Genomic DNA, 25,479 nt, shown 5'->3' on the forward strand with positions numbered 1-25,479 from the left:
AAAATCAATGAATCCAGGAGCTGGTTTTTTGAAAAGATCAACAAAATTGACAGACCGCTAGCAACACTAAAAAAGAAGAAAAGAGAGAAGAATCAAATAGAAGCAACAAAAAAACATAAAGGGATATCACCACGGATCCCACAGAAATACAAGCTACCATCAGAAAATACCATAAACATCTCTACGCAAATAAACCAGAAAATCTAGAAGAAATGGGTAAATTCCTGGACACATACACCCTCCCAAGACTAAACCAGGAAGAAGTTGAATCCCTGAATAGACCAATAACAGACTCCGAAATTGAGGCAATAATAGCCTACCAACCAAAAACCGTCCAGGACCAGGTGGATTCACAGCCAAATTCTACCAGAGGTACAAGGAGGAGTTGGTACCATTCCTTCTGAAACTATTCCAATCAATAGAAAAAGAGGAAATCCTCCCTAACTCATTTCATGAGGCCAGCATCATCCTGATACCAAATCCTGGCAGAGACATAACAAAAAAAGAGAATTTTAGACCAATATCCCTGATGAACATCGATGCAAAAATCCTCAATAAAATACTGGCAAACTGAATCCAGCAGCACATCAAAAAGCTTATCCACCATGATCAAGTGGGCTTCATCCCTGGGATGCAAGACTGGTTCAACATACACAAATCAATAAATGTAATCCAGCATATAAACAGAACCAAAGACAAAAACCACATGATTATCTCAATAGATGTAGAAAAGGCCTTTGACAAAATTCAACAGCCCTTCATGCTAAAAACTCTCAATAAATTTGGTATTGATAGGACGTATCTCAAAATAATAAAAGCTATTTATGACAAACCCATGGCCAATATCATACTGAACGGGCAAAAACTGGAATCATTAGCTTTGAAAACTGACACAAGACAGGGATGCCCACTCTCACCACTCCTATTCAACATAGTGTTGGAAGTTCTGGCTAGGGCAATCAGGCAGGAGAAAGAAATAAAGGGTATTCAATTAGGAAAAGAGGAAGTCAAATTGTCCCTGTTTGCAGATGACATGATTGTATATTTAGAAAACCCCATCGTCTCAGCCCAAAATCTCCTTAAGCTGATAAGCAACTTCAGCAAAGTCTCAGGAAACAAAATCAATGTGCAAAAATCACAAGCATTCTTATTCACCAATGACAGACAAACAGAGAGCCAAATCATGAGTGAACTTCCATTCACAATTGCTTCAAAGAGAATAAAATACCTAGGAATCCAACTCTCAAGGGATGTGAAGGACCTTTTCAAGGAGAACTACAAACCACTGCTCAGTGAAATAAAAGAGTACACAAACAAATGGAAGAACATTCCATGCTCATGGATAGGAAGAATCAACATCATGAAAATGGCCATACCACCCAAGGTAATTTATAGGTTCAATGCCATCCCCATCAAGCTACCAATGACTTTCTTCACAGAATTGGAAAAAACTACTTTAAAGTTCATATGGAACCAAAAAAGAGCCTGCATTGCCAAGACAATCCTAAGCCAAAAGAACAAAGCTGGAGGCATCTACCTGACTTCCAACTATACTACAAGGCTACAGTAACCAAAACAGCATGGTACTGCTACCAAAACAGATATATAGACCAATGGAACAGAACAGAGTCCTCAGAAATAATACCACACATCTACAACCATCTGATCTTTGACAAACCTGACAAAAACAAGAAATGGGGAAAGGATTCCCTACTTAATAAATGGTGCTAGGAAAACTCGCTAGCATACGTAGAAAGCTGAAACTGGATCCCTTCCTTACACCTTACACAAAAATTAATTCAAGATGGATTAAAGACTTAAATGTTAGACCTAAAATGATGAAAACCCTGGAAGAAAACCTAGGCAATACCATTCAGGACATAGGCATGGGCAAAGACTTCATGTTTAAAACACCAAAAGCAATGGCAACAAAAGCCAAAATTGACAAATGGGATCTAATTAAACTAAAGAGCTTCTGCACAGCAAAAGAAACTACCATCAGAGTGAACAGGCAACCTACAGAATGGGAGAAAATTTTTACAATCTACTCATCTGACAAAGGGCTAATATCCAGAATCTACAAAGAACTCAAACAAATTTACAAGAAAAAAATAACCCCATCAAAAAGTGGGCAAGGGATATGAACAGACACTTCTCAAAAGAAGACATTTATGCAGCCAACAGACACATGAAAAAATGCTCATCATCACTGGCCACCAGAGAAATGCAAATCAAAACCACAATGAGATACCGTTTCATACCAGGTAGAATAGCGATCACTAAAAAGTCAGGAAACAACAGGTGCTGGAGAGGATGTGGAGAAATAGGAACACTTTTCCACTGTTGGTGGGAGTGTAAACTAGTTCAACCATTGTGGAAGACAGTGTGGTGGTTTCTCAAGCATCTAGAACTAAAAATACCATTTGACCTAGCCATCCCATTACTGGGAATATACTGAAAGGATTAAAAATCATGCTGCTATAAAGACATATGCACACGTATGCTTATTGCGGCACTATTCACAATAGCAAAGACTTGGAACCAACCCAAATGTCCATCAATGAGAACTGGATTAAGAAAATGTGGCACATATACACCATGGAATACTACGCAGCAGCCATAAAAAAGGATGAGTTCATGTCCTTTGTAGGGACATGGATGAAGATGGAAACCATCATTCTCAGCAACCTATTGCAAGGACAAAAAACCAAACACTGCATGTTCTCACTCATAAGTGGGAACTGAACAATGAGTACACTTGGACATGGGAAGGGGAACATCACACACCGGAGCCTGTCGTGGGGTGCAGGGAGGGAGAGGGATAGCATTAGGAGATATACCTAATGTAAATGACGAGTTAATGGGTGCAGCACACCAACATGGCACATGTATACATACGTAACAAACCTGCACATTGTACACATGTACCCTAGAACTTAAAGTATAATAAAAAAATAACAAAAATTAAAAAATAATTTTTTTCTAATTTGTAACTAATTTTTTTCCTATGAAAATGGAATGTTTTATTCTAGAAAAGCTGTTGTGGATTTTTCCCAGTAATAATCAAAGTTTTGTGATTACCATGCCAATGTTGTAAGAAAAGTAATTAAGTCAAGTCCAGAGCTGAAAGAGAATCAAGCTCAAAGAAAAGTATAGACTACTAAATAGTCTCCCACCACCACCACAATCACCAGGAAGCATTTATTTAGGGATTAGTATATGCTAGGCACTTTTACCCATATCCCTTAATCCTCATGAACATCCTTAGGTAGGTAGGTAAATTTATCCCCATTTTGAAGGTAAGAAAACTGATGTTCAGGGTGACTAAAATTCCAAGGTCATATATAGGTGGCAAAACTTAAGAAGCCGGGATTTGATCCAAGTCTAATAACTGCAGAACAGATGCTCTCAACCACCATACTCTATAGTGAGGCTAACCATATAACTTACTACCCAAATGAGACTCTACTGAGAGTAAAAAAGGGCACTATTAAGAAATATACCTGGACACCTATAAAATGGGACTCTCCCAGTTAAGCCAGGACATGGGTTTAGCCCATCCACAGCTCATAATTATGAAACTTGGATACTTAGAAGAAAGAAGAAAAAGCTAACATTATTGGAGTTTAATTTTCCTTATGAAACAGAGTGCTGATAAGGAATATAAAGATTAAATCATTAATATAATCATCCATTAGTTCTTCTGATGACTTCAAGAGCCCTACTTAAGAATTTCACTGAATAAGCACTTCACTTACACAGTTAAATTAATACATTAACCAACCCAATATAATCTAAAAAATTATCACAAACCATTGAACTAAAATCTATAAATGAATACTATTAATACCTAAAAAGATAAATTGAAGAAAAAAATTAACTAGAATATTAATAACAAAGATTTAAAATTAAAGACGAAGTTCAAAATTTATGAAAAAGCAGTAATAACATTGCTTTTTTGGGTTTCAATAGCTCATTCCATTATAGGAAACCTGGTGTGATAAAACAGTAACTAAATTACGTCAACAGGCCTGAGGCTGTCTGAGCAAGGCTTTAGTACAAGAACTAGAGCCCACGCTGAGTTCAGGGGTTCACACCTGTACTCCCAGCACTTTGGGAGGCTGAGGCAGGCCGATCACCTGAGGTCAGGAGTTTGAGACCAGCCTGGCCAACATGGTGAAACCCCTTCTCTACTAAAAATGCAAAAATTAGCCAGGTGTGGTGGTGCATGCCTATAATCCCAGCTACTTGGGAGGCTGAGGCAGGAGAATTGCTTCAAACTGGGAGGCAGAGGTTGCAATGAGCCGAGATCGTACCAGTGCACCCCGGTCTGGGCAACAGAGTGAGACACTGACTCAAAAAAAAAAAGAACTAGAGCCCAAAGTTCTGATCAACTATGAAAAATTTAGATCAGACTTGGTAAATAAGACAGAAAAGTCAAGTAAAATAATCTAACATAATCTAATTCTTAAATTCTGAAATATTAACACAGGTAAAAGCCAATTACTAGCAAGTATAATTACTAACATACTACTAAATTATTAGTTTCTAAAAAGTATCAACAGGCCAAAGAAATAAAAGACATGTATGTATGGCAATTGGAAAACGAAAATTTTATTTGACGTTTCTATTCCTTATGGGAGCAAAGCCAATACCATCTTTTCTAGCACAGTGCCAGAGAAGAGCCTTAGAACACTGTGCAAGTGACTCAAATCTGTTTCCAAGGCCCTTGACCCATAAATTCTGATTCATTAGGCCCAGGTGTTTCTGATACAGAAGGTCAATGGATAAAACCGCAAAGTGCAAACAACCGACTTAGCGCACTAAGTCTCACACTTTGGGACCATCAGAATCACCTGGAACACTATTAAAGCACAGTTTACTGGCTGTACTCCTCCAGTTTTTGCTTCAGTAGAGATCTGGAGTGGGGCCTGAGTACTCGTAACAAGTGCCCAAGTGATGCTGGTCCCTTTGAGAACAACTTGAGAACCATGGCCCAAAAGTAATGAAAAGCACAGCACCTGAAAGAGATTCCTCTATCCAATTAAAATAAAAATATTTCTTAAAAAGCAAAGGTAAGCAAACTATAGATGCCTTAAACCTAATCAGTATTTTTTTTTAAATGGCTTTAGTTATAAAACGTAACTTTTACTCTTATTTACACACTAATATGCTTATTGGAGAATATTTAGGAAACAAATTGTAAAGAAGAAAATAAAAAATCATCTATAAACTCATCTGTCAGGAAAAAGCATTGTTAATATTTTGGTATTTATCTTTCTTGTTTTATCCCTATGGGAGTGTGGGTATATCATATTCATCTAATTTTGTTTTCTTATAAAAATGTGTTTTTAAATAAAATTGCTTAATGGAGTCCTAAGAATAATATAAAATCATAAAAGTGTCATATCACAATAGTTTTTTAATTACTTAATACAGTATAAGGATTTTCAAAGTCACTGAATGACTCTGAAGTTTGATTTTTTTAAAAATGAATACACAGTTAGAATTCTTGTCCAAATGCAAAAATATTTGTTTAAAATAAAATAGGCTGGGCGCAGTGATTCACACCTATAATCCCAACACTTTGGGAAGCTGAGGTAGGTGGTTCATTTGAGGTCAGGAGTTCGAAACCAGCCTGGCCAACATGGTGAAACCTCGCCTCTACTAAAAATACAAAAATTAGCTGAGCATGGTGGCGGGCACCTGTAGTCCCAGCTACTCAGAAGGCTGAGGTAGGAGAATCGCTTGAACCTGGGAAGGGGAGGTTGCAGTGAGCCAAGACTGTGCTGCTGTACTCCAGGCTGGGCAACAGAGCAAGACTCCATGTCAAAATAAATAAACAAACAAACAAAACATACAAGCAGGCATCACTTTGCATAGTGCTGTGTTAACTGAAACGCAGGCATATGGGAACTCTGTCCTCCTTTTGCATGATTCTAGGTAACTGTGTTGACTGTGAAAGGGGAGGACATGGTTCCAATGTGCACAAATTTCTGTTAATCTCAGTACCATGGAAAGCAAGGACTGCCATAATTGAGGTTCACACTGAAGATTCCACTCATCAAGAAAAGACATTCACTACATATTGTTTTAACAAACATGAAGGAGGGTGATCTGTGTAAGAAAGAGTTCTACCAAAAAATAAGGACAAGACAAAATTTATGTGCACCAATAATCTGAATAAAGTGTTTCTACAGATGTTCTACATATTTAGGACTGCAGATTAAACCTATTTGTCACAAAATATACACTAAGTGCCTAGCACCTCAATCTATCTTTGGAAATTCTGATACAACAACATAATTTCTTTAAATATTTAACTAGTTGAAGTTTTTTTTAACTTTAAAGGGTTAGTGTTTACAATTATGTTTCACAGGTTTATGTCAAATTTAAAAATAAATGGCAAAAGAATATTCCACAATCACCAAGTTATGTCAAGTTACCAATGCACAATTCAATGTTCCTTTATTTCCTATATGCACAAATACACTATACCTAGAGAAGAATAGCTTTTTTAGGAGGTAAGAGAAAAAGAGTAACAAGATAAACAGCATTTGGCAAGTAATTAACTGTGAATAATTAAGTGTAAGGATGTGCTACACTGTAGTTTAAACGTAAGAGATAGCTGCATTTTGTAGGTCCATTCATGTCGCTCAACCTAATATTTCTAAAGAAAGAAAAAACAGGTAGTGAATAGATATAATGATAACTAATCTTAAAAAATTATATCAACATAAAAAAGTATTAATTACCACATGTCAGAAACTTAATTCTATCCTGTTTTGTAGGAAACATTTAACATGCAATTTTCCCACATACTTATATAATGTAAATACTGACAGTATCTATATTAATCTCATTAAAATATCCTTTAAAGAACATTATGCAAGCAAAGCCAAACAATAGTAAATTTTCACCTTTTCAATCAACTTCACTTATCAGATGCTATGAAGAACACTATTCATATGCCAAGTATGTTTTACAATCTAAGTTTAATAAAACTAGAATTCACCATGTGTGTCATACATTTTACTACTTATTCCATATATTAACAAAAACAATAGCTAGAAAAAAATGTATAATGATGGTTAAATGGGTAAAAGGTTTATTTCACACATCAAATATCATGCCGTATCTAATAAGCATTTAAAATATGCAGTATCAGTAAACATTTCTAATCAAAATTTTGCCTAGTGGAAGAATAAAATCATAGACCTCCATAACAATTTGTCTTAATCGTACAAAAAAAAAATTTACTGAGCAAGGAAATCTTTAGTAATACATATATTTATCTCTGCGTATTCAAATACCAATTATAACCACAGTTAAAAATTTTTTTGTTTGTCTTCTTTTGAGATGGAGTCTCACTCTGTCACCAGGCTGGAGTGCAGTGGTGTGATCACAGCTCACTGCAACCTCCACCTCCCGGGTTCAAGTGATTCTCCTGCCTCAGCCTCCTGAGTAGCTGGGACTACAGGTGCACACCACCATGCCCAGCTAATTTTTTTGTACTTTTAGTAGAGATGGGGTTTCACCATGTTGGCCAGGATGGTCTCCATCTCTTGATCTTGTGATCTGCCCAACTCAGCCTCCCAAAGCACTGGGATCACAGGCGTGAACCACCATGCTTGGCCAGTTAAATGTATTTTTAAGCTAAGAAATTATCATAAACAATGAGGAAAAGATAAACAATAGACCTATCTTTGTAAATAAAACCTGCAGACCTGCCATCTTACCCTTCCTGTACATAACTAGAACGAGCTTTTTCCAAAAAAAGACACACGAAAGCATTGCACTGATCTGGAGGGAAGCATAGTAGGACTATGCCCAAATGATAAGGAGCATAAAAGAATAAGAAAACAGGGGAGGCCGAGACGGGTGAATCATGAGGTCAGGAGATCGAGACCATCCTGGCTAACACGGTGAAACCCCATCTCTACTAAAAAATACAAAAAAATTAGCCAGGCGAGGTGGCGGGCGCCTGTAGTCCCAGCTACTCGGGAGGCTGAGGCAGGAGAATGGTATAAACCCAGGAGGCAAAGCTTGCAGTGAGCTGAGATCCGGCCACTGCACTCCAGCCTGGGCGACAGAGCGAGACTCCGTCTCAAAAAAAAAAAAAAAGAAAACAGAAGTGAAAAGACTAAACTGAATTTTGTTCCACGGTCAAATAGATGAGTCCAAAGTCTGGGTGAAGGACAAGTTGTGAGAATATCTATTTTTAAAAAGTAGCCATTTCTAATAGTTACTGATACTTGGCAGATGGCACAAATCTTAATATGGTGACTTACACCATAAATACTCTGCTGAATTAAACGTATGCTACTAGCACAATTATAAATACCTTCAACATATGTTATTAGAACAATTATGAATACCTTGAATATTTTCACATTATATTCATGAGTTATCAGAATATTACTAATTTTAATTTTGATGATTTCTTACCCAAAATTAGTTTATTGTGTGAACTTTTCAGTGGTTTCAGGATAGGGTAGGAAAGTGGATTTTCATGTACTTTTTCTCTGTAGCTACATCTTACCTCTTCCTTCCTCTAATCTGTGCCTTCTGATTACACGTTGCCGTTTTTCTTCTTGTCGTAACTGAAGGTGTTCTTCAATGTTAACTCCGGGCACTGGGACAGCTAGAGGATTGGCCAAAAAAAATAATAACAACATACATGTTATATAATAACTATAACAGAACTACTTAAAATTCAAGAAAGAAAAGATAGCAAAAACATTGTCTAAAAATATTTTTACTTTAAGAATTCTTAGCCAAAAAGGGAAAAAGAATCTCATTCTGGATAGGCATGGTGGCCCACACCTCTAATCCCAGCACTTTGGGAGGCAGAGGCGGGCAGATCACCTGAGGTCAGGAGTTCAAGACCAGCCTGGCCAATATGGTGAAACCCTGTCTCTACTAAAAATACAAAAATTAGGCATGGTAGTGGGCACCTGTATTCCCAGCTACTTGGGAGGCTGAGGCAGGACAATCACTTGAACCTAGAAGGCAGAGGTTGCAGTGAGCTGAGATTGAGCCACTGTACTCCAGACTTGGCAACAGAGCAAGACTCCATCTCAAAAAAAATAAAAATAAAAAAGAATCTCATCCCTTAAACAATGTCATATTGTCAGTTACCATAAGAGCAGTATTGCATACATTAATTATTATCTTAATTTTTTAACATATACCTAAAAGAAATTGTTTAAACTCTCAGACTTAATGAGTTGAAGACAACTCAGTGTAGCATAGTATAATCAATCAAAATTACCTAAAAGAAGATCTAAAGGTATCATTTCTTTCACTGCATCAAGAATTCCTCTTTGTCTTGCCTCTTGACCATCTAACTCTCTTGCACAGGCCTTGCAACATCCACACACAGCACAACCAGATTCTCCGGAACCACAACCACAGATCCTAGGGGAGGAGAAAAAGACAACGGAGATCTTCCTAATTTTTCCTTAAAACTCTTTTCTATAACTCATTTTCCACATTTTTGAAATTGTTAAATGAGTAAGCAATGAAATCACCTCTTTAGTTCACGATTGCTCATTTTAAAGAAAGGGTATAAAGAGCAGAATAATTAAAAACAAGACTCTGATTAAGCTCCCAATAGGCATAATTGGTATATTTCTACAGAAAATACACACAGATTCAACTATCATCAAAGTCACTATTTTAAAAACAATTTTTTAAAAGTTTTTTTTTGCAGTTAGTGAAGTACCAAAAGCTTTAGGATTAAGCGACCAAGATGGGTTGGTTAGCTAAAAACAATCAAACAATGTTGCTGTCCAGCAGATAAGTAAAGGCAGGTGTTGGTAGCCTTCAGCAAGAAAGCCTAAGCTTGCCAGCTTCATGTAATATTTTCCCATTCCCTATTTAATATGGTGTTGGGAAAACTGGCTAGCCATATGCAGAAAACTGAAACTGGACCCCTTCCTTACACCTTATATAAAAATTAACTCAAGATGGATTAAAGATTTAAACATAAGACCTAAAACTAGAAAAACCCTGGAAGAAAACCTAGGTAATATCATTCAGGACACAGGCATGGGCAAAGACTTCATGACTAAAACACCAAAAGCAATGGCAAATGAGATCTAAGTAAACTAAAGAGCTTCTGCACAGCAAAAGAAACTATCATAAGAGTGAACGGGCAACCTACAGAATGAGAGAAAATTTTTGCAATCTATCCATCTGACAAATGGCTAATATCCAGAATCTACAAAGAACTTAAACAAATTTACAGAAAAGCAAACAACCCCATCATAAAGTGGGCAAAGGATATAAACAGACACTTCTCAAAAGAAGATGTTTATTTATGCGGCAGAACTTAAACAAATTTACAAGAAAACAAACCACCCCATCAAAAAGTGGGCAAAGGATATGAACAGATATTTCTCAAAAGATGACATTTATGCAGCCAACAAACATGAAAAAAAAGCTCATTATCACTGGTCATTAGAGAAATGCAAATCAAAACCACAATGATACCATCTCACATCAGTTGGAATGGCAATCATTAAAAAGTCAGGAAACAACAGGTGCTAGAGAGAATGTAGAGAAATAGGAAAGCTTTTACACTGTTAGTGGGAATGTAAATTAGTTCAACCATTATGGAGGACAGTGTGGCAATTTCTCAAGGATCTAGAACTAGAAATACCACTTCACCCAGCAGTCCCATTACTAGGTATATACCCAGAGGATTATTAATCATTCCACTATAAAGACACATGCACATGTATGTTTATTGCAGCACTATTCGCAATAGCAAAGACTTGAAACCAACCCAAATGCTCATCAATGATAGGCTGGATAAAGAAAATATGGCACATATGCACCATGGAATACTATGCAGCCATAAAAAAAAGGAGGAGTTCATGTCCTTTGCAGGGACATGAATGAAGCTGGAAACCATCATTCTCAGCAAACTAACCCAGGAACAGGAAACCAAACACTGCACGTTCTCACTCATAAGTGGGAGTTGAACAATGAGAACACATGGACTCAGGGAGGGGAACATCACACACTGGGACCTGTCGGGGGGTGGGGGCTAGGGGAGGGAGAGCATTAGGAGAAATACCCAATGTAGATGACAGGTTGATGGGTGCAGCAAACCACCATGGCATTTGCATACCTATGTAACCAACCTGCATGTTCTGCACATGTATTCCAGAACATAAAATAACAACAACAAAAAGGAAATAAAAATATCCACACATTGGAAAGGAAAAATAAAATACATATATATACACACACATATATATACACACACACACACACGTCTCCTTCCCCCTCTCTTCTTTACATGCCATCACCTCCCATTCTCTCCTTTCACAGAGTCCAATTACCTGTTCTTTTTCTCCTTCGTCCCTTTCATATCCATTGTGAACTATATGGGGTATTCGTTGACAAAGACACTCCCAGAAACTGACTTGGGGTCAGGGAAACTAACTTCTTAGCCACATATTTTGTAGAAGGCATAGCTTTAATGTAGTTCATCGAATCAGTCCTTAAAACTTTTGATAGCCTTGTTGAACCCCAGGTTATACAGATTTCGGAAGGTACAAAAGGAAGAACATACCTGGCAGCAGTTTAAAAGACGTAGCTAGACATCTGTGAAATGTCTCACTTTTAAAAGCAAGCATTACAAACTATTTGGAAGATCACTTACTACACAGTAAAAACTATGATACATAATATGCCAGATTGACACTAATTTTAAGATAGTATTTATGACACCAGTTCTTCTCAAAATTTTCCAAAAAATTGAAGAGGAGAGAACACTAATTCATTCTTTGAGGCCAGGATTACCAATGTCAGGCAAAAGATGAAGAAAAAGAAGAAGAAAGAAGGAAAAGAAGGAGAAGGAGTAGAAGAAGAAGGAGCAGGAAGAGGAGGAGAAGGAGGAAAAGAAGGAGGAGAAGGAGAAGAAAGAAGGAGAAGGAGAAAGAGAAGAAAGGGAGGAGGGAGAGCGGGAGAGAAGGGGGCGGAGGAGGCGGCAGAAAAAAAACCCTACAGACCAATATCCCGTATGAATAATGATGTAAAAATCCTCAACAAAATACTAACAAAATAAATTCAGCAGGATATTAAAATAATTATACACCATAACCAAGTGGGATTTACTCCCAGAATGCAACAAACGAAAATCAATCCATGTAATATAACACATTAACAGAATGAAAGAAAAGAAATACACGCTCATCTCAATTGATGTAGAAAAAGCATTTGACAAAATTCAATGCCCTTTCATAATAAAAACACTCGACAAACTAGGAATAGAAGGAAATGATCTCAACATAAAAACCACACATGAAAAACACACAGTGAACATCATAATGGTGAGAGACTGAAAGTTTTTCCTTTCTAATATCAGGAAGAAGACAAGGATGCCCACTTTGACCACTCCTAAACAGCACTAGAAGTTCTAGCCAGAGCAACTGGACAGGAAAAGAAATAAAGGTCATCCAGAGTAGAAAGGAAGAAATAAAATTATCTATGTTCACAGATAATACAATCTCATACATAGAAAACTCTAAAGATTCCACTCAAAAAAACCAATAGAGAAAATGAATTCAGCAAAGTAGGAAGATACAAAGTCAACACACAAAAATCAGTTGTATTTCTAGGCACTAACAATGAACAATATGAAAAGGAAATTACAGAAACAATTCCACAGCATCAAAAAGAATACGCTTAGCAATTAACCAAGGAGGTGAAATGAGAACTATAAAACACTGCTGAAAGAAATTAAAGATGACATAAATAGAAACACATCTTATGTTCATGGATTAGAAGACTAATGTTTTTAAGATGTTCATACTACCCAAAGCAATCTACAGATTCGTTGTAATCCCTATCAAAATCCCAATGATGTTTTTTACAGAACAGAAAAACCTATCCTAAAATTCATAGAAAATCTGTAGGGACCTCAAAGAGCCAAACAAGCTTGATAAAGAAGAACAAAGTACTCATAGTTCCTGACTTCAAAACTTACTACAAATCTACAGTAATCAAAACAATATGGTGTGGCACAAAGACCGTCATACAGTCCAATGGGATAGAATAGACAGCCGAGAAACCTTCCTTCACATATACGGTCACATGATTTTTGACAAAGGGGCCAAGATGATTCAATAGAGAAAGGATAATCTTTTCAATAAACATTGCTGGGAAGACTGGATATCCACATGTAAAAGAATGAATCTGGATACTTCTTTAACAGCATATACAAAAATTAACTCAAAATGAATCAAAGACCTAAATGTAAGACCTAAAACTATTAAAAAAAAAAAAAAAAAACCCTTAGAAGAAAAGATACAGTAAACCCTTCACAACACTAGATTGGGAAATAATTTCCTGGATATTATACCAAAGGAACAGGCAACAACAACAAAAAAAACAATAGACAACTAGACTTCATGAAAATTTAAAAAATTTTGTGCTTGAAAAGACAAAGTCAACAGAGTAAAAACATAACCCACAGACATGGCTTTTCACTTTCATATCATATATCTGATAAGGAATTAATATTCAAACTATATAGTTTGAACAAAAAGAAATCGACAACCCAATTCAAAAATGAGAAAGGACTTGAATAGAATTTCTCTAAAGATCTCCAAATAGCCAACAGGCATATGCAAAGATGCTGAACATCACTAATCACTGGAGAAATTCAAATCAAAACTATAATGAGATACTACCTCACACCCATTAGGATGCCACTACCAAAATAACAGATCATAAGTGTTAAGAAGGATGTGGAGAAACTAGAACATCTGTACACTATTGGAGGGAATGTAAACTGGTTGGCTGCTGTGGAAAATAGTGTGGCAGTTCCTCAAAAGATTAAAAATAAAATTACCATATGGTCCAACAATTCCCCTTCTGGGTATATACCCAAAGGAACTGAAAACAGGGTCTCAAAGAGCTCCTTGTACACTCATCTTCACAGCAGCATTATTCACAATAGCTACAATGTGGAAGCAACCCAAGTGTTCAGCAGTGCGTGAATGGATAAGCAAAATGTGGTATATATGTACCATAGAACATCATTCAGCCTCAAAAAGCAAGGATGTTCTGATATATGTGACAACCTGGATGAACCCTGAGGATATTATGCTAAGTGAAATAAGCCAGTTCCAAAAGACAAATACTCTATGATTCGCTTTATACGAGAGGTACCTAGAGTAGTCAATCATAGAGGAAAGAAAGCAAACAGAATAGTGGATGCCAGAGGCAGGGGAGAGGGAAGAATGAGTAGTAATTGTTTAATGGGTACAGAGTCTCAGTTTTACAAGATGAAGAGTTATAGAGATGGATGGCGGTAAGAGTGGCACATTATGAATGGATTTAATACCACAGAACTGTCTACTTAAAAATGGTTAAGCTGGTCAATTTCATATTTATTTTATCATAAGATATGTAGTCACAATTTTATAATAATTGAAGTCAGCTTAATAGTCCTTAGTATTCTGATATATTCAGTTTGCTTCATTAATAAAGCAATTATTATACTTGGTTAGTATTGTCCATGTAAGTCTATGAATAATTGTTATAAACTATATAAGTCTCTGGGGGAAAAATATGAAGAATAATTAATTTCAAAAGGGACCAGAGAATTTATAGATTTTGTTCATGATATATACTGGCTGCTTAAGTTCAGAGAGTAGGGATATTAAATTTTATTTTTATTATATATTTTTTGAGATAGGGGTATTGCTATGCTGCCGAGGCTGGTTTCAAAGTCCTGGCCTCAAGTGATCTTCTGGCCTCAGCCTCCCAAAGTGCTGGGATTACAGACATGGGCCACTACACCCAGCTAACATTGAATTTTAATGGAAATAGTGTTGGAGACATCCAGGAGAATACATTTCAATTCCAACACTGTTAAAAAATAATCATAGAATCTATCTGCATCCAAATTAAATTTAAAAATAAAGAAGTTAGGTGCTTAAAAACAGAAAACAGAGCCAAACATAAAGCACGACAGAATAAATATTATCCTTTGATAAAGATGACTGTTTATTGCTTACACTAATAATATAAAGAAAATTTGTTTTTAAAAAATCACATCTCAGCAGCCTTAAAGAAAAGTCCTGTTATATATGACCTATCTAACTCTGATAGGCCAAACATAAACTTAGAAATAAACACCTATTAGATCCAGACAGTATTTGGGAAGAAGCAACTATTACCGAGTTGCCAAAGAGGAAGGTCAAGATGCAGGGATGGCTGTCTTCCTTCTGGGCTTCTCTTCACAAAATTTTTTCTACTCCCCCAAATCAGCCAATTATCAGAAAGCTGGTCTTACAAAGAATATCCCATTATGTTACAGTGACTATAACTAGCAATGTATAAAACAAATTCAAAATTCTTCCTAACATCCTAGCAGAAAACCTGCATTATTCTTCTGCCAAACTTACATATTAACTTTAAATTTAAATTTACAATAATATAGAACCCTGAAAAATGTGGTCCTTTGAGAACAAGGATAAATATAACAGGTATGATGTAACTTTAGAAGCACACAAAATTTCTAAAATTATAAATGGTAAATTTAATTTAAAACAAAATTATATATCTAATCAAGTACTCTATATGATATTGATAATTTTATTTAGAAAAGATTCATGTTCAACAAAAAGAAATAATAATAGATATCTGGCAGTAAATAGGCTTAGAAAAACGATACAAATAGAGGCACAGCCCCAAATCTTGAAAAACTTATGACCTGTTTTTAAATAATGGTTTAAATGAATCAAATGAAAGAAAGCCAACCTTAAAAATGACACTAAAATATAAATTATTATAACAGAAAACAATTAAGAATTATACTTTCTTGGCCTTTTGGCTAAGATCAAGTGAAGATGCCATGGTGTCTTTAAGAAAAAAATATTAATAGTAGAGTATACTCTGGAACGATTTTGCAAAGAAATGTGTTCTGCACATGTTCTTTAGTAGGAATCACTCTCTCTTACCCTCCGGGGACTCTGTCTGGCCGTCCACTACTGACACAGCTGGCTCCATAACCTGTACAGTCTCCACAGACAGTGCAAACCATGCACTGCTCCAGCTTCCATTTGTGCATGCCTGGAGGGCACATCATAGACTTCTCATCTTTTTCATCTAGTTCTTCTTCCAGGTCTTCATCCATTGCTGTTGCCATATTTTCAACTCCAAACCCTATTTGACAGATCAATTTATAATTGTTATACAGATTACTTTCATGTATAAAAGATGGATGACTATATTTCCCAGTTTAAAAAACAACAGCATGCTAATCCAAGCAATTATACAAAGAAATGCTTAAATTTGAGTAACAAAAATAAATTTTAATTTACAGACCACTAATAAACACTCTCCCCATTTCATTTCTGCAAAAGGCGGCAAGGAAGGCTATTATCAAATGTCTCTTGACTGTTACCATCTGCCAATCATACTTTTAAATCTTTTCCTGTTTTCCATCCTCACTACCAACACTTTCATTCAACAGACCAAAGAAAGCCTCCCCACCATGCTCCACGCCAAGAGTCCCCCACTCTAGATCATCCTCCTACTGCCACCAATCATCCTCCCAAAGCACGTATTTGATCCCACAACTTCATAATTTACAAACCCCCAATGACTTTCCAAGGTCTTCAGAAGAGCAAAACTCAGCAAGATGCAGTAGGCACAAGATGGCTCCTAATTTTCTCCAATCTCATTTCTTTTCCCTCTGCTCCCCAAATACTCTGTGTCCTTCCATATGCTCAGGGCCTTTGTTCATTCTTGCTCCCTCTGCCTCTTCCTTCCTCATTTACAAGATGCCTCTGCCTATCTTATCTAGCAGAGAAACTTCAGCCTTCAAAAATTCAGCTCAGAAGTCATTCCCTATGAAAGCACTTGCTACCTTTTCCAGGCAGTCAGTCACTACCTCCTTAGTGCCTGTTTATACCTCGCTTACAACTTTTTTAAATGGTGTTACAATTCATTCATCTTTTTTTTTCTAAATTGAACACCTACTATATTCCAGGGATTCCTTCATGGCAAGAAATCAACAAACCTTCTGTAAAGGGCCAGTAAATAATTCAGGCTCTGTGGCCCATACAAATCCTTGTCACATTTTTTACAATCCTTACAATGTAAAATCAATTTTTAGCTTGGAGGGCTATGTAAAAAATGACATCAGGTTATATACTCTACAGACCTCTGCTCTAGAAACTGAAGACTGTTAATAATGAGCTGTTATAAAGCTTATAATATAATGAGAAAGACAGACATTAATCAAATAACCAAATAAAAATGTAAACTACAACTGATAGGGTTTTTAAGGAACACGGTACTATAGGATCGTATGATGGGAGAACAAATCTGTGGGAGTCTAGCAATTATTTTTTATATTTGACTTTCCTAAAGGATCTAAGTTATGAGGTTATGTCTTGCTCATACTATCTCTTATTCTTAGTCAACCTTATTCTCCTACACCTATAACATCCACTTAACATATAGCTATCACTCAATACAGGTCTATCTAATTAAGAAATAAACTCATAGCATATGTAGCCTTTTGGGGTTTTGCCACTTCTAATCTATGGGCAAGCAGAAAAATTAGACAACCAAGCATCAGATACCTATATCTAGGATTAAAATAAGGTGATCTTGAAGGAAGCCTCAGTGACTATTTTTAATAATCATAGCTAAAATGTACTGAGCAATATTGTAACTAGCTCTATAAGCATTACTCATTTAATCATTCCAACAGTACTGGAACTATTATCCTCAAATTAATCTTTACAGTCAATGGAATCTCAATCACAATGTCAAGCAGATAGAGTTGGTTCTGATTTATATGGAAAATAAAATCTCCCACCTGGCTACATTCATCAAAATTTAAAAAGAAAAAGGTTGGAAATTTTGACATCAAAGTTTCGAAATTATGTATAACAAATGAAACTTTAAACCAGAGGTTAGTCAAAGATATATAAAAATAATACGCAAAAAAAGCTCCTACAAATCAATTTTTAAAAGTAAGTAAAATAAAGTTTGAAGAGATGTTCAAACTCAGTATTAATAACCAAGGGGATGAAAAATAAAAGAAAAATGAGAGACCTGGCAATTCTACTCCTAGGTATATACCCAAAAGACATGACTAAAGACTTTCACCAAAAGACATTTACTAGAATGTTCACAGCAATATTATTCATAATAACCAAAACTAGAAACCATCCAAATACCCAAATACTAGAAAGAATTTTAAAACTGTAGTATCTATGTATAATTTAATAGAACAAAAATGAACAATCTATAACTACTTGTAACAATATGTATGAACTTCATAAACATAAAACAATGAAAAGAAACTGGACACAAAAGAGTTCATACTGCATGATTTCATTTATATGAAGTATAAAAAGAAAACTAATTTATGGTAATTAACTGGGGAGCAGACAGGAACATAAAGTGGGGCTTTCTAGGGTGCTGGTAATATGTGGTTTCTTAATCTGGGTGCTGATTACATGAATACAATCAATTTGAGAAAATTCATCAAGATACTATGTATACTTTCCTGCATGCATATTATACTTCAATATAACAAAAAATTACAAGAAGATACCATTTCATAGCCACCAAATTGACAAAAATCAGTCTGTCAATATCAAGTACTTGACGTGATGTGGAAAATCCAACTCTACCGGTCAGAGTATAAACTGCTACAATCTCTTTCAAGAAAAATGCAATAAAACTGAAATCCACAACAGAGCAATCACACCAGAGAAAGTCTCAAACGTTTGCCAGGAAACATGTATAAAGCAGGTTTTAAACTAATTTATAACAATGAAAAATTGGAAGTAAGCCCATCCATCAACAGGAGAATGGATACACTGTGGCATGTTCATTGTGTGGTATATTACACATTAGTTAACATAAATCATTTAAGTTTATATGAACCAACATGGACAAATTTCTAACAGAATGATGAGGAAAAAAACAATTTGTAGAAAAATATAAATAACAGATTAACACTTACAAAAACACATAAAACAGTAGTATATTTTTATGTGTAAAAGAGACATGATTATGCAATATTATTTTACACATAAAATATAAAAGAACACGTAAAAATATATAAGAACATGACTGAACATATACTTATCAAAGTCGTGATCACGGTTAGCTCTGGAGAGAAATGGAATATGATAATAAGCCTTAGAAGGGGAATATGGGGCACTTGAATCTTATCTGTGATTTTTTTTTAACTGAAAAAAAATGACAAGACATGGTACATACACAATTTTTTAATACTTCAATATTTTCTGTACTTTCCTGGTTTAAATAAACTTTTTTAATAAAATATTCCTTTATGTTCTTTTAAAATTGATACATAACTGTTGTACCTATTTATGGCATACATGTGAGTTTTCATACATGCATCCAATGCCTAATGACCTAATGATCAAATCAGGGTAAGTGGGATCAAGTCGGGGTAACTGGGATAGTCTAAGTGCTCTCTTCTAGCTATTTTGAAATATACAATATGTTGTTGTTAACGACATTCACCCTACTCTGCTCCTGAACATTAGAACTTATTCCTTCTCTCTAATTGTATTTTTGTACCTATTAACCAACCCCTCTTCTTCGCCTCCTCTCACTATCCTTATAAGCCTCTGGTAATCACTATTCTATTTACTACCTCCATGAAATCAATTTTTTAGTTCCCACATATATTTGTCTCTCTGTCCCTGGTTTATTCAGTTAACTTCATGTCCTTCAGTTCCATCCATGTCACTGCAAATAACAAGATTTCATTCTTTTCTTAGGGCTGAATAATATTCTATTGCGTATGTATCACATTTTTCTTTACCCATTCATCTGCTGATGGACACTTAAGTTGATTCCATATCTTGGCTGTTGCAGATACTGCTGTGATAAACATGAGAATGCTGGCATCTCTCTGACATACAGATTTCCTTTCTTTTGGATACATATACCCAGAAGTGGGGTTGCTGGATCATGTGGCAGTTCTATTTTCAGTTTTTTGAGTCACCTTCATACGAATGAAAAATCTATGTTTTCCCTAGTTGCTGTACTAATTTACATTTCCACTAGCCATGTATGAGCATTCCCCTTTCTCCACATCCTCCCCAGCATCTGTTATGACTCTGCAATCAGTATGCATTGTATGTGTCTTACTTTACTCATCTGCTTTCTAATTCATTACTTACCAAGAGGGTACGTATCATTCCTATTAAAAAAATCTTTTAACAATTTTACTTTGATTATTACAAAATTTCACTGAAGAATCTAGAACACAAGTGTACATTTATGCTCAATTTTCACAAAAGAGTTTCAGAATAATGAGGAAACAATGTTTTTCAGTTCAGACTTCTTATAAAACATAATCTGAACATACATTAAAAAAAAAAAACTGATTCTCCCCTTTGTCCTAGCAGTTATTGTCCAAAACAAGTTCACTAATTTAGCAAATCAAAGTATTTCCATTGTGAAGTAATCCATTTCTTTCTTTTGTTCCTTCTTCATTTGCCAATATATTCTAATAACTTGCTCATTTTTAAAGTGATGCATTTTAAATACACACACAGACACACAAATAAGGCAAAGACAAAGAAGGTTGGGTTCCTGAGATCCACATGAGTCTGACATCAAAGCCTCAAAACAGAAAAACCAGGTTCTGTTATTTTATACAGCATTAATCCTCGAAATTATTGGTACTTTAACTAAAGTTCAATGCTTAGTTCTAATAATATATATGTATTGTTTTATTCTCTTGTCCATACAAAATTTAAAACAGAAAATCAGAAATTGCAGTGAAAGGTATAAACATAATGATAGCAGCTAGATGTAAAAATTGAAGGCAAGAAGTAGACATGCTATTTAAAACCACAACAACAAAACAAGACCACAAAATACAGGGCAATCAAAGGGTAACGACCTTCGTTCTCTTCAATGGCCTGAGGGTTGGGGCAAAGGATACTGTGAAGAAGATGTGTCTACAATTTAGTCTTTTCTTGGTAAAGTGTCAGATATTCATAAGGATCACTCTTAGTTGTCAAGAACAGGTTAAATTACAGGTAGCATGTGCTGTTAAATGGGATGATAATATTTGCCAGATAGACTACTGTCAAAAATGGTTAAAATTTCAAACATGTGATATAAAAGCAAAAAGTTTGGAAAAGACTTTTCTGGGGTAATGTAGTCATCAAAGATGCTAAGTCAAAGAAGCACTATTTTATGTAGAATTTAGAAGATGATTTGAGTAAGCCAGCTCATTTGCTCAAAAATCAAAAATCTAAAGTGTATTTGCTTTTCCGGTGATATTTTATCATAAATATTATGAAATAAATAAGAAATTCAGTGGTTTTCCTAATTCACAAGTATAAAGTCAAAGAGCCATTCAAATCCAATTAAAAAAATGTGAAAAAGATCTGAATAGACATTTTTCAAAAGCAGACATATGAATGGAAAACAGGTATATGAAAAGGTGTTCAACATCACGGATCATCAGAGAAATGCAAATCAAAACTACACTGAGCTATCATCTCACCCCAGTTAAAATGGCTTTTATCCAAAAGACAGGCAATAACAAATGCTGGAGAGGATGTGGAGAAAAGGGAACACTGGTACACTGTTGGTGAGAATGTAAATTTAGTACAGCCACTCTGGAGAACAGTATGGAGCTTCCCCAAAAAACTAAAACTAGAACTACCATATGATCCAACAATCCCACTGCTACGAATATACCCAAAAGAAAGGAAACTACTACATCAAGGAGATATCTGCACTCTTATGTTTATTGCAGCACTATTCACAATAGCCAAGATTTGGAAGCAACCTAAGTGTCCATCAACAGATGAATGGATACAGAAAATGTGGTACATAAACACAATGGAGTACTATTCAACCATAAAAAAGACTGAGATCCTATCATTTGCAACAAGATGTAACTGGAGGATACTATGATAAGTGAAAGAAGGCAGGCATCAAAAGACAAACTTCACATGTTCTCACTCATTTGTGGGAGCTAAAAATTAAAATAATTGAACTCATGAAGATAGTACAATGCTGGTTACTAGAGGCCGGGAAAGGTAGTCGGGGAGAGTGGGTGAGAAATGGGATGGTTAGTTGGCATAAAAACATAATTAGATTCAAGAGATCTACTATTTGATAGCACAGCAGGGTGATTACAGTCGGTGACAATTTGTTGTACACTTTAGAACAACTGAGGGAGTACAATTGGAATGTTCATAACACAAAGAAAGGACAAATGCTGGAGATGATGGAGACACCATTTACCCTAATGTGATTATTACACATTGTATCAAAATAACTCATGTACCCCATACACATACCTACTATCTATCCATCAAAAATTTTTTAAAAATTTAAATAGGAACAAAAAGAAAAAGAAGAGCCACTCATTTTGAAAAGAACAAGACTTTTCACTATGTTGTTCTGAAAAACTAATGAATAGACAACACAAATTGTAATATCTAAGAATTAAAGACCTACCTTTCCCACCTTGGTTCATGGCACCAGTGTCTCGTCCACACTGTCCTTTATTATTTACACCAAATGTCCACACTTCTCCGTTCTTCATTAAAACACAAGTGTGAGCTTTGCCCATAGCTACCTGAGTTACAAAATGGCCCTTCAAATCAGTTACCAAACCTAAAGGAAAGAAACAAATTTACTAAACACAATAAAAAGGCCCTTCTGAGCCAAGTAAAAGAACTACCTCAATACAGAACTGTTTATTTCTGGGGCAAAATAACTTAACAACATGAGAAATAAGTAGCCAAAAGTCTGGCAGAGTATCACTGAATTAACTTTGTAACATTGTAATGTAGCTTCAATGAATCCTAAAACGTTATCATCCAGACTTGGGGCATAACTTTACTGTAGCTTTCTCTCAAGCTTACTTCTCCTGAATGCTTCCTCCAAATGGTAACCCCTCTCCACAGTACTCAGAAGGGTCAGAAAATCTCAAACTTTTCTGGTCTAAGCACAAAGGAGTCCATAAATAATTTGTTTTACCTGCTTTGACCTGCCTCAGCAAAACAAAGTAAAATACTTGCCATAGTGTATTGACATGAAATTGTTTTTGTAGAAACTAGTGAGACTTTCCAAACAGTATTTTTCAATCCTTTTCAACCTACAATACTTTCTTCCATAATCCAATACACAACTATTTTCTAAATTTCACTTATCCATATATTATTTTCATTATCCTTGTCATATCCAAGTGCCACTCATATTATCTATTTAATATGTTTTGTATCAACTCTAAATTGATCGTAGCATCTTCAACCTTATCAAGTAGTAATAACATTAATAAAGATTATTGACTATTTTTCCAATATACATTAAAATAAAAACACGTTTTCAAGTATTTGTTTTAAATTACAAATAATATCAATCTCACAGTATGCTTTGGGAAAACTGTTCTACATTATTAGCTCAGATATCACTACCTTGAGGTGGCCTTCACTTTCACCTTACACTAGCTTAGGTCTTTTTGTTAATTATACCTCAAAAATTTCCACTTTTAATATCTAGCACATTTGAAAAAGGTTAAGTGTATGTGTATGTATATATAAAACAGTAGTTATTTATTATTAACAGTACTAGCTGACATGTTTTGAGACCTTACATGATGTGCTAAGCATTTCTTAAGCTCTACCTCCTATAATCTTCATAACAACCATATGAAGCAGGTGCTATCATTATTTTTTGCAGGTAGAAAAAAAACAAAAAGAAAACTCTTAAACGTTAAGTAAACCGATACCCAGTTAAAGGTTAAGAAAACTGTTACCCAATTAAAAGTGTTGGTGCCAGGGGCTGGGTGCGGTGGCTCACACCTGTAATCCCAGCACTTTGGGAGGCTGAGGCAGGTGGATCACTTGAGGTCAGGAGTTCGAGACCAGCCTGGCCAACACAGTGAAATCTCATCTCTACTAAAAATACAAAAAATTAGCTGGGCGTCGTGGTGTGTGCCTATAATCTCAGCTACTTGGGAGGCTGAGGTGGGACAATCGCTGGAACCCAGGAGGCAGAGGTTGCAGTGAGCTGAGATTGCGTCACTGCACTCCAGCCTGGGGGACAGAGTGAGACTCCATCCCCACCCCCACCAAAAAAAAAATGTTGATGCTAGGATCTGAGTCTATGTCCATAACCATTCAATGCCACTTCCCCAACATTTAAGTCCTCTAATACCCAACTGTCCTTCAGATCCTTAAAAAGGCAGTAACCAGGTCTGACAGGTCCGTCAATCACTGATGTATCATCCATGCTCAATAAATATATGTTGAAGAGATATACAAGTTTCCATCAGCTCTACCCAGTGAATGTTAGTAAGCAACAATTACTCTGAATATTATTTTTAAAGTGTACAAGAGCCCACTCCCAAATTCTGATTTACTCTGATAGCTGCTTCCAAATGAGAATCTAAATATTATAGCATTAAGCCAGTTCACTTATCATCTGGGTACCTCTTGACTTAATAATTAATGGCTATAAATGTTCTACAGGTGTAATTTTCCCAGCATGAGACAATCACATAAATTTCTAATCATAAACTTCATTAATTCTAATTTCCTTTTTTCCAAAGAAACTCAAAGGTTTTACATACTTATCACACACAAAATCCTTCCAAGTGGGATGCCTCATTCATTATATTCATTTCTAGCTGCTAGAAAGAAAATCTAGTAACCAAATGTGACAAGTTTTGGAGATTAGCATTTATAAATATAAAACGATTTAGCTAGTTCCACCCCTCATATCCACTTCTTAAACTTGGTTTATCAGTCACCCAGACACTAGAAAATAATTCTTGAGACCCTACAACGTGGCAGACACTGTGCTAGGCACTGGGGATAGAACAGTAAATAAGACAGATCATCCCAGCCAAACACCCTAATGGGGGAGAAAAAATACTTCAACAATTATAAACTAGCTTTGTCATGAAAATCACTTCCCCAGGATACTGCCACTGTCCCAGGGACATGTCCCATAAGCACCTGAATCTAGGGAAAGCATTCCACAGAAGTCACAGCTACAGTGAAGCTTCCCTTGCCAAGCTCTATGATTAGCTCTGCATGAAACTAGGGACAGTGCTCCTAATGACAAGATATGACAGAGAATTTCTCTTTCGAAATATTTCACATTTGGAAGGAAATGTAAAAAATGTAGAGAAAGCATGCTACAAACATAAATTTTCTAGATATGTCTTTGTCATACAAAACTAATACTGAAACTTCTTTGCATAAAACTTTTTTTTAACTTACTTGAACTATCAGAGTAAATGGCATCTTTTCCAAACATGTAGAGTTCTCCATCTTTAGAAATAACAGAACTACTTCCATTATTGCAGGCTGTATACACCACAATCTTTCCTTCCATCTTAATTATCTTTTTAGGTTTATAAGGTTTGGATTGCCGTCTGCTCTTAGCTTTAAAAAAGAAATTAGATTAAAT

At 35.6% G+C, this 25,479-nt stretch overlaps 1 protein-coding gene and 1 pseudogene across 1 annotated transcript in view; one reads left to right on the plus strand and one right to left on the minus strand.

Annotated features, from left to right (window-relative positions):
- The window catches only part of MYCBP2 (MYC binding protein 2, E3 ubiquitin protein ligase), a 282,706-nt gene that overhangs the window by 190,435 nt on the left and 66,792 nt on the right, over positions 1 to 25,479 (minus strand). Inside the window, exons 13-17 of the mRNA XM_025364179.1 lie at positions 25,290 to 25,454; positions 22,516 to 22,674; positions 15,987 to 16,191; positions 9,275 to 9,420; positions 8,543 to 8,644 (exon numbers count right to left, since the gene is read on the minus strand). Coding sequence (XP_025219964.1) covers positions 8,543 to 8,644; positions 9,275 to 9,420; positions 15,987 to 16,191; positions 22,516 to 22,674; positions 25,290 to 25,454 — 777 coding nt within the window. The remainder of the gene's footprint in view (positions 1 to 8,542; positions 8,645 to 9,274; positions 9,421 to 15,986; positions 16,192 to 22,515; positions 22,675 to 25,289; positions 25,455 to 25,479) is intronic.
- LOC112611215 lies at positions 15,840 to 15,971 on the plus strand (annotated as a pseudogene).

This window comes from Theropithecus gelada, chromosome 17, assembly GCF_003255815.1.
Source record: "Theropithecus gelada isolate Dixy chromosome 17, Tgel_1.0, whole genome shotgun sequence".
Classification (NCBI taxonomy): domain Eukaryota; kingdom Metazoa; phylum Chordata; class Mammalia; order Primates; family Cercopithecidae; genus Theropithecus; species Theropithecus gelada.